Source organism: Delphinapterus leucas, chromosome 4, assembly GCF_059928025.1.
Source record: "Delphinapterus leucas isolate spDelLeu-1000000601 "Yukka" chromosome 4, BTC_Dleu_Yukka2, whole genome shotgun sequence".
Lineage (NCBI taxonomy): Eukaryota > Metazoa > Chordata > Mammalia > Artiodactyla > Monodontidae > Delphinapterus > Delphinapterus leucas.
This window is the reverse complement of record NC_143132.1, coordinates 57,902,123-57,922,389: the sequence shown is the minus strand read 5'-3', so window position 1 is coordinate 57,922,389 and position 20,267 is coordinate 57,902,123. Positions and strand designations below refer to the sequence as shown.

General features: G+C 34.7%; 1 protein-coding gene across 1 annotated transcript in view; it reads right to left on the bottom strand.

Moving 5' to 3' along the window:
- NECTIN3 (nectin cell adhesion molecule 3) overlaps window positions 1–20,267 on the bottom strand; it is a 72,598-nt gene that overhangs the window by 6,919 nt on the left and 45,412 nt on the right. Inside the window, exons 3-5 of the mRNA XM_022597899.3 lie at window positions 14,054–14,350; window positions 10,819–10,936; window positions 6,619–6,770 (exon numbers count right to left, since the gene is read on the bottom strand). Of these exons, the coding sequence (XP_022453607.1) occupies window positions 6,619–6,770; window positions 10,819–10,936; window positions 14,054–14,350 (567 nt within the window). The remainder of the gene's footprint in view (window positions 1–6,618; window positions 6,771–10,818; window positions 10,937–14,053; window positions 14,351–20,267) is intronic.

Below are 20,267 nucleotides of genomic sequence, written 5' to 3'. Positions count from 1 at the left end.
TCCATCTTTACCTAATATAGTTTATTTTTGTAAGAGCTGAACTTATCTTTAAAAGAATGAAAAACTATAGATTCTTGTTAAGTGGCCATAGTATAAGCTGTTGACTTAATAATTCTCTCAAAAATATTTTCCTTAAATAAAGAAAACTCTTTAATTTTTAGAAAGGACGTATGTAGTATATACCATTATTTAGTGATTTAAAAAATAAAAAGCACATATTTATGTTAGCCAGATGGGCTATTATCAAATGAGACCAATAGACAAAGTAAAAACATGTTATAAACTATATAGTGTTATAAAAATGTCATCATCATGTCTATACTCCATGGGTAAGATATCTGAACATTTAGGAAATTGAGAAATTTCAACCATGTCTGCAAAATTCAATGTCACATTGCTTTAGGATGGAGTCTCAGAAAGAGCAGCTAATATTTTAGAGAGAACATTCTAAGGATACTTAAATATTAGATGCAAATGATCCTGTGTATTGCCATTAGATTACAGAGTAAATAGCCATTAATATTAAAAAGCAGCTAAACATAAATAGTAAAAATTAAAGATTGGTTAATTATCAATTAAGTGGTATTTGTAGGTCATGTTACACAAAATTCTAGAGTTTGAAGAAAGGATGACTTCAAAAATCTTGAATTTCTTCATTGATAAAAAATAAATGACCCAAATGGTAATCTCTTATAATTAATTTTTAAATGAGTGGTACTGACAGAGCTTTTAAAAAGTGATTGTTAGAAAAATACTAAATCTACATGGGGTAAGTTATTCTAAAATTACAAGCTAAAGAAAAATACTTACTGAAACAGGTTTCATCACGGAATGCCATATGTATAGAATGTAGTAAAACTTTAGCAAGTACAGTGTAAAATGTAACAAGTACATTATAAGTAATTTCCTATGAGTTTAAACCAATATAACAGGCAATCCAGTCAAGTACCTTGAAGTGAATTAGTTATCATATTATATGTAAGTAAATGAATCAAAGAAGAGTTTTAATTTGTGAGAACAAATTCACTAGTTGTACAAATTCAATCTTAAAAAAAAAATTGTGAAATTGCAGGATCATTTCTATTATAAAAGTAGTAAAGCCTCATATAATCCAACCTCACAGAACCAGGATATTAAAGAAACAGACTAAAAATTAATCATTTATAAGACAACTCATGTATTTTCTGAGGAGGAGGACTAATGGAAGTTTTACATATTAAATGTCATCTTTACAATGATTCCCAAAGGAAAAAGTATTATAATAAATGGGCATCAGCATGTTTAAACAAAAGCACAAATCACCTAATTAATGATTTAAAATTCACACATTTTTGTGCACATAAAATTTTTAAAGTTTTTGATAGCTCTTGATGAAATGGTATTTTTCTCAGAATAGTACATGTACATCAGCTCTCACCAAATATGATACATAACTGTACATTTTAATGAAGTATTCTTAAAAAGAAAAAATCACTGACATTTATTTCTACTTGTAATGTTCTTTATGTGAACACAAATGGACATCTACTGTGTATTTAACTGAGATTTAACAAAATACAACTTTCAGAAAATCTAACAACAAAAAAAGAGTAACCAAAAAAAATCTATTTAAAAATCTTATTTTGTCAGCAGTTCTAGAAATTTTCAAACCTACCAGCCCCTCCTCAACTAGTGTAAAAAAAACAGCATAGGGCTTCCCTGGTGGCGCAGTGGTTAAGAATCCGCCTGCCAATGCAGGGGACACGGGTTTAAGCCCTGGTCCGGGAAGACCCCACATGCCAGGGAGCAACTAAGCCCGCGCGCCACAACTACGGAGCCTGCGCTTTAGAGCCCGCGAGCCACCACTACTGAGCCTGCATGCTGCAACTACTGAAGCCCATGCGCCTAGAGCCCGTGCTCCGCAACAGGAGATGCCACTGCAGTGAGAATCCCGCGCACCGCAATGAAGAGTAGCCCCGACTCGCCACAACTAGAGAAAGCCTGAGCACAGCAATGAAGGCCCAATGCAGCCAAAAATAAAATAAATAAATTTTTTAAAAAATAGCATAGCCTCACTATTAATAAGAGGGACTATTGCTAAACGTTATATTTTGTATCTTAAGCAATGGATATATCATGATTCACATGAGATATTTATTCATGCTTTCCAATTCTTGCTCTACTCCAAGATAATTACAGTGAGAGTCATTCTTTGTGTAAGGAGGCAGGAGGACAATTTTGTAATCACTAATAGCTACTTATTTATCATGATTTACAAATTGTTCCCATAAATAAATAAGCATTCCTTATTTATTCAGTTGTTATTTTTTATATTCTTTGCTAAATGTGATAAATAAATATATAACAAATGTAATAAACTAGTAGATTCTGAGTTCTCCACACACAACTTAAGTTTCTTTTTCAAATTAACGAGTTCTGCCAAATAGGAAAACGAACAGTCCAGTAAAAACTCTGTAGCTATGAAGTATATTTTAGCCTAATAATTACTGTGTTAAAAAAACTGAATGAATTGGTTCCCTTTTCTTTTAGACTATATAAATTGTTTAAATAAACAAAATCTATAAATGTTAAAGTTTTTTTGTTTTGTTTTGTTTTGTTTTTTTTGTGGTACACGGGCCTCTCACTGTTGTGGCCTCTCCCATTGCGGAGCACAGGCTCCGGACGCACAGGCTCTGCGGCCATGGCTCACGGGCCCAGCTGCTCTGCGGCATGTGGGATCCTCCCCGACCAGGGCACAAACCCATATCCCCTGCATCGGCAGGTGGACTCTCAACCACTGCCCCACCAGGGAAGCCCTATAAATGTTAAAGTTGAAGGATTGCTAAATTAAGTGCGTCTCATTATGTCTGGATTGAAGTTCATTCAAATTATATGATTTGAAATTCAAGATTTGCATAGGAATATACTTTGATTTTTAGGCATGAGGAACTTAAGTGATATATGAAAATTTGCTTCTCTAGTCTCAGAGATGTAAGAGGTATCAGGGAAAAAACACACACACCGAAAGCAACTAGAAAAACACAATTTCAAGCAGTCGGTTAGTCCTGGACAAAGAGCCACTGTACCACCATGAGTAATAACTGAAGTTGAATATTGCAATCTTGAATATTGTACCTCTTGCACAATAACTTATGCCAATGTGGGAAAATGTATAACAAAATTTCAAATAACTCAGAGTTGCTAATTCTATTCTGTTGTGGGTAGAACTTTTTAGCCTCCAGTCATAGCATACCTTCCTTTTACAAATATTTTAAAATATCATTTATGAAATTTTAAAATATAAATTTTATTATTGAGATTAAAATGTTTTCCTAGAGGAAAATGGGTACATATAACTCACAATGAAAAAGATTAACTTTCTGATCATTTACTGTATAAGTTATGGCCTTTTATTGTAATAAAAGCCTACTAGTAGGCTTTAATAGTCTGTTGGGGAAAGCAATTTATATCTAGGATACATGATATACACTAAGAAGCTCGTAGAGGACCTAACTAAACTCAGTACAGTATACTGTATTAAAGACTGGACAGAAAATTAAGTCTAATTCTTGATGATTACTTAAAGAAAACCATCTCATATAATGCTTTTTCTGAAGTACTCAGTGGTAATTAACTGTGATTTTTCATATTTACTCAAAGTTTTGTTTCGACTCTTATAAGACTTAGTAGAGGTTGATTTTAAAATGTGTAAAGTTTATCATCAGTGGTATATTAGTACTTCTGTCAAAAATAAATAAATTCACATAAATGCAGACTGAATTTTTTATTCTTTCCTGATTATTTTCTTCTCAAATGTATTCATGCATGCGACAAAAGTTTACTGAACACTTACTATGTGCTAAAGATTGCTGCAGAGGGTGAGAATACAGTATTGATTAAAGCACACAAAACTCCTGCCCTCTTAGGACATATGTTCTAGTGGGGGTAAAAACAGGCAAGCATATAAATAAAATATGTAGTATGTCACATGGTAATATGTACTGCAGAGAAAAAATAAGGCAGAGAAGAATGACAGACAGTAGTAAAGGGGTGAGAAGAGAGAGGTTTCAATTTTTTTTTTTTTGCGGTATGTGGGCCTCTCACTGTTGTGGCCTCTCCCATTGCGGAGCACAGGCTCCGGACACGCAGGCTCAGCGGCCATGGCTCACGGGCCCAGCCACTCCGCGGCATGTGGGATCTTCCCGGACCAGGGCATGAACCCGTGTCCCTTGCATCGGCAGGCGGACTCTCAACCACTGCGCCACCAGGGAAGCCTGAGGTTTCAATTTTAAATATGGCTGTGAAGGTGATATTTGAACAAATACCTCTTTCCCTGAAGGGAAAGAGGTATGAGGATATCTGAAGAACATTCTAGGCAGTGGAAACAGAATGTGCAATGACTCTGAGGTAGGAATGTGCCTGTTCTGTTCAGAGAACAGCAAAGTGGCCAGGGTGGCTGAAGCCAGGTGTACAAGGGATATAATAAGAGGTGAGCTCAGGGAGATAATCTAGGGCCATAACGTGTACAGAGCTTATAAATCACTGTAGAGATTTGGTTTTCATTGTGGGCAAAATGGGAAGTCCATGGAAGGTTTGGAGGAGAGGACTGACATGATCCAACATGCCCTTTAAAAGGATTATTCTGCCTGCTCATTTGATGACAGATTGAAAAGTAGGAAAATTAAATGGCTGTTCTATAGTGAAGTAAGGGTTGCCTGATGGTTTGTGCCAGAATACTGGCAACAAAAGTGGAGAATTGGTAAGGTTCTGTATATAACATAATGAGAGAGCTCACATCAATTTGTTGATGGATGGGGTGGGGTATGAGGGGAAAATTAAAATCAGGAGTAAGTATCAAGGGTTTCATGCCCTGAGCAAATGTAAGGATGGAGCTACCAATAACAGAAAAGGCAAACAAAGACTGCTGGAGAAAGAGATTCGGTAGCAAGAGGCAGAAGAAAGATGAGGAACTCAGTTCTGAATGCATATTATACTTCTACATAGGAGGTTAATGATCACTAAGAGGCAGTGGGACACACAAGTCATGAGTACTGGGAAATGGACCCAGAATACCAAAGATATAAATTTAACGTATCACCAATAGATAAGACGGCAAAATTGAGGCTTGATATTTAAATGATTACATAATTAAAACACATTGAGCCTAGGATTTACAAGTAATATCCCCACACCAAATTTTGTACAACAGAAATAAAAAGTAATCGGTCCTTAGGTAACCACATTTTAAATATGGATTTCCTGTGGCTTTAAGATTCCTTTTTTTTTTTTTTAAATAAAAAAAACCTCTAAGGGAAGAAAGAGAGACTAATATACTAATAGATTTACACCAAAGCACTGCTGTTGGCAGAAAGGACTAGCTAGAGATGTACAAAGCTCTAATCTTCTTGTGAGATACATGCAAAAAAAAATTGTGTATCATGTGCCAGGCACTAAGTGCTGAGTATACAGTAATAAAAAAAACCCCACACAAATTGTTTAAATATGAGGATAGATAATAGGTAAATAAATAATCATACAACTACAAACTGTGGTAAATACCATGAGAAAATAATATGGGAAACTGTTCTTAGATTAAGTGATCACAGAAGGACTAAGAATGTAACATTAATGCAAGCTTAAAATTTCTCTAAAATCATGGAAAAGAATCTGAAAAAGAATATATATCTATACATATATAAAACTGAATCACTTTGCTGTACACATGAAACATTATAAATCAACTACACTTCGATTTAAGAAGATTTAGTTTTAGACTGAACAGAGAAAAAAATCTTAACTACCTATTATCTAATTACCATACAAACCTCCATTTCTCAAGATTCTCTTCCTTTTTTCCTCTTTCCATTTGTTAGACACAAAGATTGCTACATTCTTATAGTCAGGAGGGAGACGTTTAAAATATTTATATAATTTTTATAAATAAGCATTCCATTGATAATTTATTATTTATAGCTACACCCAGGAAAAATATATTTTTGGCTCCAACTATGTTTTGTAAATACCCAAATATATACTCAGTCAAACTGATAAAAACATTCACAGTGAAACAAATGGAATGCATAAATTCTAAGTTCTTAGTGGCTTATGGACTGACCATAAAGCACATCTTAAATTTTATTTCATTGGAACATTTTCAGTAGCGTTCCTACTTCACCTCTCAGTAACTCTATATGGTATAGCCTCATATTGAGTGACAATGATATTTAACAAGAGGTTCATCAAAATTGATATCCCATTTTATTTATTAGATACGTGCAGAGTAGCTTACCAAAAACAAACAAAAAAATCCAACATTTATTCTTGGTGTAAATACGAAAGAACCTAGAAGGGTACACACTACCAATAAAAAGAATATCTAATACTATTTAACTGAAAAATTAGCTATATGCATAAGGTCTTAAAATGTATATGAACTTACTGCAGAGACGTTTTGACATTTTTTAAGTAATGGAATGCCACTTTACCTATGTATTTCAGGTAGATTATTTGGAAAACCTCACACTGAGGAATATGTATCTTCACAAGTATAAATTACTGCCTAGATCACAGTGTTATTGTTATGATTGTTGTTACAGAAATAATTTAAGTAACTCATTTTGTGAGTAAACAGTAACTTACCTGAAATATAGATGACCTTTTGATCACTTCTTTGACCAAGGGAATTGGTCACTTTACAGACATAAACACCAGAATAATTGAAAGTCAGTGGATGGACAAAATGAAGAGTATTGTCTGAAGCCAATAAACCATCAGGCCACTGTCCATCCAACCTATATTTTAAAAGGCATAAAATTACTTTAAATATCTTCAGATTCTATTTATTGACAGCTATTTAAATAAGATATTATACTTCCTAGTTGTCAGTGAAAGAATCAGTATCCTTTAGGTAAAAGTCACTATGAAATAAAAGCATATGTTATGAATTTTCATTTTAATAGAGATGAATTAATTGATAAAGTCCATTAAGAATACCCATTCTTTCAAAATATCAATGCATATCAATTAATATAAGTGAAGCTAGGCTAACATATTAGAGGGAATAGGAGGGAAGGAGAGAAAAAAATATGTGATTTTTAAAGAATTACATTTGGAAAACTGGAAAATTAGAAATATACATTATTTGAAGACATACCCATAGTATCCAAAGAATTAAAATAATTCTCAGTGAATTATGAATCTATACATGATACATCTACAACTTTCTTAACGAAAAGTCATCATTTTAGTACATGATAATGTTTTAGCACCTTCTGTAACATATTTAAAGAGCAACATTTAATACGGAACAAATAAATCTATACTGTGCCCTATCCAAAGATGGTTAATTTCTAAAGCACCAACAAGGGTCTTCTTATACAATAATTTCACTCATAAGGTAGGCATCTGTGACAACAAAAACCAATGCACCTTTGGTATCAATAATAACTCTTTTTAAATGGTTTCTCAACTAATTGGGTTAAAAGTCCTATCTGGTGTACACATTATTATAAACCATAATAGGAATAAAATCCCACTACAAGAACTCTAAAACCATTCATTGCAATGGAACTAAGTATACTGCTATACCTCATTTTTCCAACCTTAGGGTATACCCCATGGGGGGAAGAAAACCAATAGGTCTTTATTTTGAAAGTGTTTTTACAGCCCATAAATTATTTTTTAAGATAAGAGGATAAAAAGTGAAGTAAACCCAGGCACTCAACTACTACTATAGTTTGAGCTAAGCAGATTTTCAGAAAGTGCATTCACTCGTTCACTCAGCCATCCATTATTTAATTACTAAGAACTTACTATTTACCATACTCTGCTCTGCTGGTATTGCTGAAATGCACAGGTAAATAAGATTAGGTCCTTGCTTTCAATGATCTAAGCACATTAGTAGGAGACCAACAACTAATTACAAAGGTAATAAGAACACAGAACAATGAAAAGGTAGAAAGAAGCAAATCAACACTGGAGAACAGATGGAAGGATTTTGGTCTGTGATCTCAAGTGCATAAAAGAACAATCAGTAAAATCTTTTACAGTTGCTATGACTTTAATTTGCATTGAAGGATAAAGGTAATATTCTTACATGGTTTAAAGAACAAAAACAAAAACCCCATATCTTCTTCTTAAGAGGACTTTGGAAAGAACATTTTTACAAGCATCAGCTTTCAAAAGGTAAACCCTTTTTCTAGGAGTATAAGAATGAATATGAAGTCTATGTATCTTATCAGTTAGCTCTGTACTTTGGGCCCAAAATTCTAACCCCTTTAATTCTGAGAAATATAAAAATGGCTTATAATCCTTTAAAGTTGTTTATTCAAATAAGCTAGAAAAATCTAAATATCATATTAAACTCACAACAAATGACATGCTAAGCACCTTCCATGCTCCTGTACCTATGTTACATGATTTATATTCACTGTCTCTACCCTCACAAAAACTCTATGGGGTACCATTATCAATGAGGAAACAAAGGATTAGAAAGGTTAAATAACTTATTTAAAGAAGACATCTCCGGGCTTCCCTGATGGCGCAGTGGTTGAGAGTCCGCCTGCTGATGCAGGGGATACGGGTTCGTGCCCCGGTCCGGGAAGATCCCACATGCCGCGGAGCGGCTGGGCCCGTGAGCCATGGCCGCTGAGCCTGCGCGTCCGGAGCCTGTGCTCCGCAATGGGAGAGGCCACAACAGTGAGAGGCCCGCGTACCGCAAAAAAAAAAAAAAAAGACATCTCCCAGTACAAACACCAGGATAAGAACTCAGAATTGTATGAATTTTAGAAATACCCTATCACACATCTTAACCAATGCCTTCTTCCCACATTGAAGAAAATGGAAGGCCTTCTCTACTTTTAAAACTTTATCTTTGCTTAAAGACAATAGATTGACCAAATATACTCTTTCCTTGCACCCACAAAATACCACCTAAAGTAAGATTAAAGGAATGAAAAAACTATTAAAAACCAACGCGGAGAAAGAAAACAGGAAGTAGAATTCATCAGATGTTTCAATAAACTTTTAGAAGACAGAAAACAGATGGGGAAAACAATATATACTTTAGGACAATGTTTCCCAATCAGGAGTAATTCTGTCTCCAGGGGACATACCTGGTATGTCTTGAGACAGTTTTGGTTGTCACAACTTGGGGTGGGGGGAGCATGTGCTGCTGGCTGTAGAGAATAGCAGCCAGGGATGCCACTAAACATCCCACAATTCACAAGACTGCCTCCAACAACAAAGATTTATCCAGCCCAAAATGTCAACAGTGCCAAGCCTGAAAAGCTCTGCTTTTGGCTGAAGAAGTGCTTGCAGGAGGCATGTGAATGAGGAAGCAGCTAGTGTGGTCCACTGAACCCAAGATCTGGAGTTTGACTCACTGTACTGCAGAAGGCCAGAGTGAGGCAGAGGGCTAAAAATAAGATCAGCTGAAAGTTGAAAAAACAAAAAAACAGACTCCTCTCAACTCTGTACAGATACCAGGCATTTATGTTTTAGGCAAAATAATGAAGGTTAATTCAATAAATAAACTCAATGGCCATGAAAAAAAGAATTCTACTCTTCAGTAACTGATATCTGAAGCTCCCCCAGTGAAATAAACTCCTCTCTAGTTGATCACTCGAAGTGGAATCTACCCAGTAGGTACTCCCTATTTAAAATAAAATGCTGAAGAGTTTCCACTCAGCATTTTATTTTAATGCATCACTGTGAAATGACTGGACAACTGAGAAAATTAAGAAATATCTACAAAATGAAAGACCAAACAAACAAAAAAAAGAACCTGGAGGAAAAAAGAGACAATATGTAAGAAGCAGAAAAAACTCTGCAGAGGAAATAATTCTAGTATCCCTAGGAAGAAACCAGAAGATACTACATCCATAAAATACGAAAAGGATACTATGAAAATGAACAGAGAATAAGAAAACACTCTTAGAAACTGAAAATATGTCAAAAGAAAATTTTCAATCAGTGGAGCAGAGGGATCGAGGAAATCTTGGGAGAATAACAAAAACTGAAAACTAATAAAGAACGTTTAGTATACAATAAATAGGAATTCCAGTACAAGCAAACAAAAAAAAAGCAGGGTTAATGACCAAGGGAAAAAAAAGAAGAAAAGAAAAAGAAAGAAGAGAAGAGAAGAGAATCCACAGTTGACAGATACAATTCTCTAGACTGAGAAGGTGTGGGGCATGGGGGAGGGGTGCAAACACTGAGAAATACGAAAGCAAACCTCAATATAGCAGTTTGAAATTCCACAGATAAAGAGAATTAAGGATATTCAGATAGTAAACTACACAAGTAAAAGGAAGCAATTATTAGCCTCAGGAAAAACAAACAGCTTTAGAAACAAAACAAAACAAAATTCCAGTATACTACTTAACTCTCAGTAAATAATATTTACCTGTCATAGGAAGGCAACCATTACACAGTTTATTTCAAAGTAGCTTAATTTCATTGGGACGATGAAGGTCAGGAATATGTATATGAGTATGTTTATGTGTGAAGGGGTAGATATAAAATTAAATTTTCATTTTCATAATAAGAAGTCAATAGACAGTGTTAAAGATTAGTAAATTAAGAAGCAGCAGTTTAAGACCGATGATGATAAACACCAGAAGGAATTGCTAACATCGCCAAAGTAGCCTCCGAGGAACAGAATCGCGGGGGCTGGAAGGTGGGGAGAGGTGGGGCAGAAAAACACTTAGAAACCCTTAATTTAATTTCCAGCTCTTAGTGTAATCATATATTACACTGATAAAAACAACTTCCAATATGCATTTAAGAATACTTTTGACTTTTAAATAATTTCTCTTTAGAAGTATCTAACATTATTACCTGCTCCACACAGATTTGAAGGGTGGTGGATTTGCATCAGCATTACACTTGAGATTAACACCTTTTCTTCCTACAAACCAGTTTCCATCATAGCCTGTTACTGAAACCTCAGGAGCGTCTATAAAATAAATGCATTATACAACAGATTATCTTTTGTGAATGATAGATGCAATACACAACGATAAAGCATTAACATAGTACACAACTTTAGAAGTGGTGTATTTTCCTTCTCTCATATACATAAGAAATAAGGAATACAGTACTCAGTAAATACTGGTTGACTAAAAGAATGATTGAATGAATGGACAATGAGCACCAAACACTAGGCAGCTATAAGCATGTACAATTCTAGTTATTATGGACACAGTGTAAGAATATTCACAAACCTATAATCACCAAAAGCAAAATGTAAGAGTCCTGTTATGAAATACGCAGAGGTATATGAACAAAGAAAATATAGGTGGTAATTTGATGAGACATGGCATTTAAGTACCAAGTCACTACATAAAACTGTCTTTAAAGAAATGTTTAATTCAAAAGGAAATATCCCCTAAGAGATACCAATTACAAAAAATAAAATAAAATAAGATTCCTTATATTACAATTAATTAATACCCTCTGGGCATGTAAAGATGTGACAAACTTTCTAAGACTATAATCACAACTAAAGTAAATTATCTGAGGCCTCAATTGTTCTAAAACATTAAATTTTTATTCATGGCCTAAAAGTACACAAAGGTCTTTTAGCATATGTGCAATATAATTAGCTAAATGAGCAATTATCCACATCTAGCATCAATATAAATTTATACCTTCAAACTGTAAAATCCAATACTAATCATTCATTCAACCACCATTGTTTAGCTCCTATTAAGTGACAGGCACTGTTTTAGAGGTTTAGTATACATGTAGACTCTGTATTCACAAAACTTACATTCTAATGGTAACAGGAAAGATGACATTTTAAAAACTTTAACTAAAATCCGTTATGAGGGCCAAGAAGGAAAAGAATATGATACTAAGAGAAAAGATAAAGAAATGCTATTTATGTATGGTACAGGGACGTTCCACCCTTCTGTGAGCTATACAAGTAAACTAGATAAAGGGTACGTGGCCAGATGGGAAGTTAGAGAGAGACCAGGTCAGTCTTTAACTCTGCAGGGAAGCCTGAAGTCAATCAAGTAAGGTTTACAAAAAAAAGTAGTAAAAAAATTAAACTTTTTATACTAAGGTACAATTACCTTAATAATTAAAAAAAAGTCTGCCTCTTATAAATACAAAGAATTAACAAACATTTTTTCTAACTTAAAATTGGTAATAAAAAATGTTACTGAAAGAACAGTACAGATGTATGTGAGTTTAAGTTATTTTTAAAGGAGGAGAAAATAGGTAGTAAAGTATCCCCAAAGAATACCTCCAAATTTTGAGATATGAATTCTGGATATAAGATTTTATCTCCTTAAGATTTGTTTACATGTTTCAGACGGCCCAATTAACAGGAGAAAAGAATACTCTGAGAACATTTTAGGAGTAGGCCACTAAATCTAAACCATAATTATAAAGTTTTACATCAGGAGAAATATTTTTACACATTTAGAATTTCATTCAGGCAAACAATAATAGTATAAATACTGAAGAAAATTTCAGTCATTATTAGACACAGGGAAGAAAAAACATATATGAGAAAAATATTAATGGTACTTACAACCTGGATATAAATTTTAAAAGAAAAAGTTAAAAGTATGTAAAAGCAAGAAAGAAAAAAAAAAATTTTATTTGGATTCTCCAAATAAGTGAGGAGAAAAGAAGGTACAGTCAGCCCTCTGTATCCATGAATTCAGCATCTGTGGATTCAACCAACTGTGGTTGAAAAATATTCAGGAAAAAAAAAATTCTACAAAGTTCAAAAAAGCAAAACTTGAATTTGCTGCATACCAGCAAATACTTCCATAGTATTTACATTGAATTTATAGCTATTTACATAACATTTACATTGTATTAGGTATTAAAAGTAATCTAGAGATTATTTAAAGTACATGGGAGGATTGTGTAGATTACATACAAATATTGATACTATGCCATTTTATATAAAGGATTTGAGCATCCTCAGATTTTGGTAACTGAAGGAGTCCTGGAACCAATCCCTCATGGATACCGAGGGACTACTACTAGGACTGTATTTGCACTCAAGAATACAATGGTAATAACATCCATGTAAGACAACTTCTCAAGTTTAACCCTGTAAATGTTTAAAAAGATCCTTAGAATTAGTTTTAAAAACCATTAATTATACCAAGTGTAATGAATATGTGTAAAATTCCATGAATGTCATATCAAAAAAACAAAACAATAACAACAAAAAACAGAACACTTCCTTCAAAAACCTACCTAGATTTATGATCTGTGCATGAATGGAAATGACACCAGAACCTAAACACTTCTCCTAATTTTATCTTTAACCTACTTAATTTTCATTATCTTTGCTATATGCTACCTACACCATCACTTTTTCTCTTGCTCAAAATTTTAAAATGCTACACAAAGAATGTATCAAAAATGAGAAACTTTATAGAAGAGGGGAAAGTATATACACACATGCACATATCCACACAAACATACACACAAGAGAGTATCCCTTAACCAAAAAATAAAAGCACAAGATGGGCCAGGTTTGAACTTTATCTAAGATTATTATTATCCCAACGATGACTCTGTTTTACCTTTATGAGGATCTTACAACATGATCAATAAAATCAGACTAGAAATAATACTGAAAAAACACAAATTTTCAAACTAATTAAAGTGCATCTAGGAAGTAAAAGATCCTTGCTGAAAACATCATGGGTAGAATCAATAAAAATGAATAACAGCTAAATTAATTGGATTGGAGAAGGAGCTGTTTTTCGCCAAGTATTGCACATTCTGAGGTATAAATTTCCACAATTCACCTAATCTAGCTTATTTTTAAGGTCTAAAAAGGACAAGGTTAAATAATTTTAAGTTGGACAGCAACTTTAAAATCATTGTCTGTCTTTACAAACATAAATATGTTCTGGTTAAATGGAATTTCCATGAAAATATTCTTTTTTAATTAAGAAAAAATGTCAACAAGGAAAATCTATAACAATATCTGAATATTAAATATTCAAACTAAAGACAGCTTGATACAGAATTATGTTAAAGGGAGAAAATAAAATGCATGATGTTTAAAAGGTAAATGTTATTCTTTACTTACACTGTATGTCTAATATGAAAGAATATCGGATGTCCTTTTCCAAGGCTGGATGTTTTACAACACAAGTAATCCGCCTTCCTCTAGCAAATCTGGTAGGAAAAAGCTTGTATTGGCTGACAATTGTTGCTGTTTCATTTGGAAAAGAAGTCGTAGTGGATTCCATTTCGCCAAGATCACCTTCCCAATCAATATGTGCAACTGGTTTTCCAGTGGCTGCGATACAAATGGCTGCTACTGTTTCATTTCCTCCATCAATTAAAGAATCTGGCCCTTTTATCAGGCTCACAGTGGGTTCAACTGTTTAAATTTAAAAAAATTAGTTACATTTCAATCAAAAGCGTATTCACTCCTTCCAAGCCACAACTAGCCATATTTCATAAACTTAGAGACAACTGCATATAAAATACACACACGTTTAATGCCAACACCAGTTGGATTCTTGAAACGAGAAGATCATGAACCAGGCCAAACAAAAAGCAAGACTTTACATAACCATCACAAAGATGGCTCTCCCTGGTAAAGATATACTTTTCTTTACAGGGACAAGTTTTTGAGTTTTCCCCAAAATTAGTATATAAAAAAAATTCCTGCAAATTTGATCATAATTTCCATTAGGAGATTAAAGGTACTACTACTCTGAAAGGAGATTAAAGGTACTATTACTATTACACTACTAAGCCTATGGCACATGGGCTTAGATGCTCTGTGGCACATGGTATCTTCCTGGACCAGGGCTCGAACCCGTGTCCCCTGAATTGGCAGGTGTATTCTTAACCACTACGCTACCAGGGAAAAGAAAAAGTGGTTTTAATATATAATGCTTCAATTTGCAGCAAAAATGTTTACAACACATTTAATATAGGTACTGTTAAAATGTAATGTCACTAACAGTTTATTGAAGTGTACATGCTACCTACCTTTATCTGGTATAAGAAAGCTCCTCAGCAGGGGAAGTAACCTTAATGTTAGACCCCTTTAATCTACCCTCCATATATATGCTAGCTACCTCTTCACATTTTCCAGCAAATTTTATATGCTCCTTTCTGTGTAAATTCCTGAGTACTCACCATCATGAATTCTTTGGCTCAAGCCTATAGGTTACTGTGTGCATTAAATTTTTAATCTAAAAGACTTTTTTTCATTTCCAAAATTTCTAATTGGTTCATTTTTTTAATATTTTTTGTCTCAACTTTCTGCTCCTGAGATTTATTTATGTGGGATCATTTCGCCTTAGATTATTTTGCAATTCTTCTTTTTTCTACTTTTTACTTTTAGATCATTTAGATTTGCATGCAATTGTATAAATTATTAGTTTTAACTACTGTATGGTTCATTTACTGTTGGACATTGGTGCTATTTCCTGCTTGGTACAAACAATTTTATAAGAAACATTTTCATTCGTGTATCTTGGTATATTTGTATAAAAGTTCCTGTAGTTTATCCCTTGGTACTATGTTTATTTCCATTATTTACCAGATAATGCCAAAAAGCTTTCCAAAGTACAAATTTACTCCCAATCTTAGTACTCTGGTTGGTCCAACATACCCACTACAGTTGACAGCCAGACTTCTCAAAGTTTGCCAACCTCGTAAGTAGGTAACAGCATATCATTGAAACTTTGTTTCTAATTTCTCAGATTATGAATGATGTTAAGGATCTCTTCTTGTTGATGAGCCATTTGGAATTTCTTCTTCTGCAAAATACCTATTAAAGCCAATTGTTTTTTTCTTACTGATTTGGGAGAGTCCTTTTCTGATTATATGTGAAAATATCTTCCACCAGTTTAGGGCTTGTCTCTTTACCCTATGGTGTGTTTTGATGAGCAGAAGTTTTTAATTCAAACGCATAAAATTTATCAGTTAACTACTTTTATATACAGGCACACCTCATTTGATTGCACTTTGCTGTATTGTGCTTCATAAATATTGCATTGTTCACAAATAGAAAGTTTGGGGCAACCCTGCACTGACCAAGTTTATCAGCACCATTTTTCCAACAGCATTTGCTCACTTCCTGTCTCTGTCACATTTTGGTAATTCTCACAATATTTCAACCTTTTTCTTTATTATTATATGTGTTATGATGATCTGTGATCTTCGATGTTACTACTGTAAAAAGATTACAACTGGATGAAGACTCAGATGATGGTTAGCATTTTTTAGCAACAAAATGTTTTTTAAATTAAGGTATGTACATTGCTTTTTAAGACATAATACTATTGTATCAAAACTACAATAAGGTATCACCTCACACCAGTCAGAATAGCCATCATTAAAATATCTACAAACAATAAATGCTGGAGAGGGTGTGGAGAAAAGGGAACCCTCTTGCACTGTTGGTGGGAATATAAATTGATACAGCCACTACGGAGAACAGTAAGAGGTTCCTCAAAGAACTAAAAATAGAACTACCATACGACCCAGCAATCCCACTACTGACGTATATCCTGAGAAAACCATAATTCAAAAAGAGTCTGTACCAGAATGTTCACTGCAGCACCATTTACAATAGCAAGGACATGGAAGCAACCTAAGTGTCCAGCGACAGATGAATGGATAAAGATGTGGCACATATATACAATGGAATATTACTCAGCCATAAAAAGAAACAAAATTGAGCTCTTTGTAGTGAGGTGAATGGACCTAGAGTCTGTCATACAGAGTGAAGTAACAGAAAGAGAAAAACAAATACCGTATGCTAACACATATATATGGAATCTAAAAAAAAAGTGGTTCTGAAGAACCTAGGGGCAGGACAGGAATAAAGATGCAGACGTAGAGAATGGACCTGAGGACATGGAGAGGGGGGAGGGTAAGCTGGGACGAAGTGAGAGAGTGGCATGGACATACACTACCAAATGTCAAATAGATAGCTAGTGGGAAGCAGCCGCAGAGCACAGGGAAATCAGCTCTGTGCTTTGTGACCACCTAGAGAGGTGGGATAGGGAGGGTGGGAGGGAGACACAAGAGGGAGGGAATATGGGAATGTGTGTATACACATAGCTGATTCACTTTGTTATACAGCAGAAACACATCATTGTAAAGCAATTATACTCCAATAAAGATGTAAAAAAAAAAGAAGACATAATACTACTGCACACTTAACAGACTATAGTATAGTATAAACATAATTTTTTTTTTTTTTTTTTTTTTGCAGTACGCGGGCCTCTCACTGCTGCAGCCTCTCCCGTTGCGGAGCACAGGCTCCGGACGCGCAGGCTCAGCGGCCATGGCTCACGGGCCCAGCTGCTCCGCGGCACATGGGATCCTCCCGGACCGGGGCACGAACCCACGCCCTCTGCATCAGCAGGCGGACTCTCAACCACTGAGCCACCAGGGAAGCCCTAAACATAATTTTTATAACACTGGGAAACCAAAATATTCATGTGACTGTTTTACTGTGATATTCACTTTATTGCAATACTAGCTTTATTACAGTGGTCTAGAACTGAACCCACAATATCTCCAAGGTATGTTTGTACTAAGAGTTACCTGTCTACTTCGAGGCCAAATTACTATATATATCACATAGTAATTTGGCCTTGAAGTAGACCAAATTTCTTGTTCTCTACAGAAATTTAAGAGATTGACTTATCCCTTCAAATGGTAAGCACTGTTGTTTAACAGTCTGTGTCTGATAATTCCAACATCTCATGCAGGTCTGTTTCTGTTGTCTTGTTTGCACTGGCTGCTGCTTGTGAAGTCTTCTTTACTTGTATGCCTGGTTATTCAAGCAGATGAATCCTTGAGTTTGAATAATGAAGGTAGAAATAATTTGAGGCTTAGAATGCAGTACCTTTCTGTGTTTTCTTCTGCTAAGCTAGCTCCTGAGAACACTATCCAGTCCAGGATCTCCTTAATTTCAGACTACTCAAGTGATATAAACCAGGCCTAGAAGTCTATAAGAAGACTGGTTTCCTACATGTGTACTATTATTCTGAAAACTGTTAAGCCTTTGGGTACCAGGAGAATATAAGAAAGGTTATTAGACATCCCATCTTGAGCAGACTTGCATTCAGCTATTTGTCTCTCTCACTTCTCAAGGTTCTTGAAAGCTTAGTTCATCATCTTAAGTGTCTCTTCTAAATTGTCTAATGTCCCCAAGGTTGAATACAGATTTCAGCTTTCGGTACTAGGTTTATTTCTATGTTTCCACCTTCTCTTAGATTTGGTCTAGTTATATTCCGCACTATGTTGTTATTTCTTTGAAGTTTTCAATGGTTTTTAACATTTCACTTGCCCATCCCCCACCATGGGAGAGTTAATGTGAATAACCTGTGCCATCAATAGAGGCTTTTATCTTCGAGGAACTTAAAAAATTACCTTAAAGTCAATTTTAAATTGTTATTTCTATTTCTTCTGAAGGGAATCAATCTCCTGGTTGTACACTTCAGTTGCTTTCTAAAGTTACTTTTCTCATATTCCCCAACATTTAAGTTAACTTCTCTGCACCCTTCCCTGTCTAGTGGTTTTGTTGTTGCTTCCTCTTAAGATGCTACCCAATGCCCTATATACTCTGATTTGGGGGAACATGAAGTTTTCCTGGCCCTGCATTAATGTCAGGATTGTTAAGCCTACTTCTTTCTGTTGGTTCTTTCATCCACCTCAAAAGTTTCCTCTCACATGCACATAGATCAGTACTAAGCCAAAGAATTCAGAGGGCCATTCTGTAGGTCTCTAAAGCATACACATTCTCTCTTTCTCTCTCATGTTCCCTTCTTTCCAGTATTCTGTTCCACAAATTCTAATCACCTGTCCAATCTGTCTCTTAAACTCAGTAAGACTAGCATTCTCTACCTGAATTCCTTGTCACTGAGCTGTCACTGGAAACTGCCTAAGGAGGAGGCTGGAGCAATTGTAGAACTCATCTTGTTTATTTTCCTTCTTTCAGGGATCATAATCCTACCATGCCTATTAAGTTGCCTAGTTTTTTTGTTGCTAGAGAGAGAAAGGGTAAATCCAGTCCCTGTTACTCCATCATGTGCAGCAGTGGAAATCTTTTTTTTTTTTAATTACAAAAGTAATATTACTAAAAATTGGAAAAACAAAGAAAACTTATCCACAACTGTAATATCTTAATACAGTCATTATCATATTCTTCCATTTCCTTCTCTTATTTGTTTCTAGTTTCTATATAGATGTAATCATGGCATACCTACAGTTTTGTGGCTCATTTTATTTTCAAGCAGCAATACTTCTCTTAACTACAATTTTAACAACTATATAATATCCCATATATCAAAAGGAAGTAACCAATTGTACAACTCTTCTGCTATGGGGCATCTGTTGTTTAGTGTTCCCAAAGCTTTTTGCTATATTACATTCCCTTAATTCACTTTCTATTACTACTACTCCTTTGAAGCTCTAATGTCACTGCCTAATCTATACACTCAATACTTTTCTTTGCCTGTTCTCTTTGACTGATTTGGTTAAAATTTGATACTTAGTGCAGTTCTTCCCAATCAGTTCCAAAAGAATTAAGTTCTAATGCCTTCAGGTATCTGCTGTAAGTAATGAATTAACTTCTGGGCTATGCATTTAGAATGATAGTAGCTATGTGCCAGCCTTCGAAGAACTGAAAAAATGGTCACTGAAATCACTTTCTGTATGGCTTGATTCTCACTGTGGGAAAAAGCTGCTAGAGTAATCTTAAAAACTTTTTTCTTCTCTTGATATGAATAATATTACTTTGACAGTTTTTCTCAAAGCTATCTATTTGAACTCCTCATCTCTATTTCTTCCAATCTCTGCCCTAATAAATACTGAGTCTTAGGCCTTCAGTTACTTTTTATAAGTTTCTTAAAAACTTTTATCTGATAAACACTACTACCTGGATGATCCCTGATTTTATTTGCTTTTGATACAAAGCTTGACTCTATAGTTTCTAACCACCTACCTGGAATTGTTTGCCTATGTATCCTCCAACTCAATAAGCCAAATGTTGAGTTCATCGTCTCATCCTCCCAATCCCCAACATGTTTTTCATTCAGATATGCCCATTTAAATTAACGGTAACATAATTTACTCAATCACTAAGGTTCAAAACCTGTTACTGTTCAAACCTCCCTAGTTTATTATATACAGTCAGTTACAACGTTCTGCTAATTTTTCCTTTGTAGTAGTTCCCTTCCTCACTCAAGTGGCAGAAATTAGAAAATTAAGTTCAAGCTTTCATGGCCTCATGGCTGAGGCATTATGATTTCAGGACTCTTCAT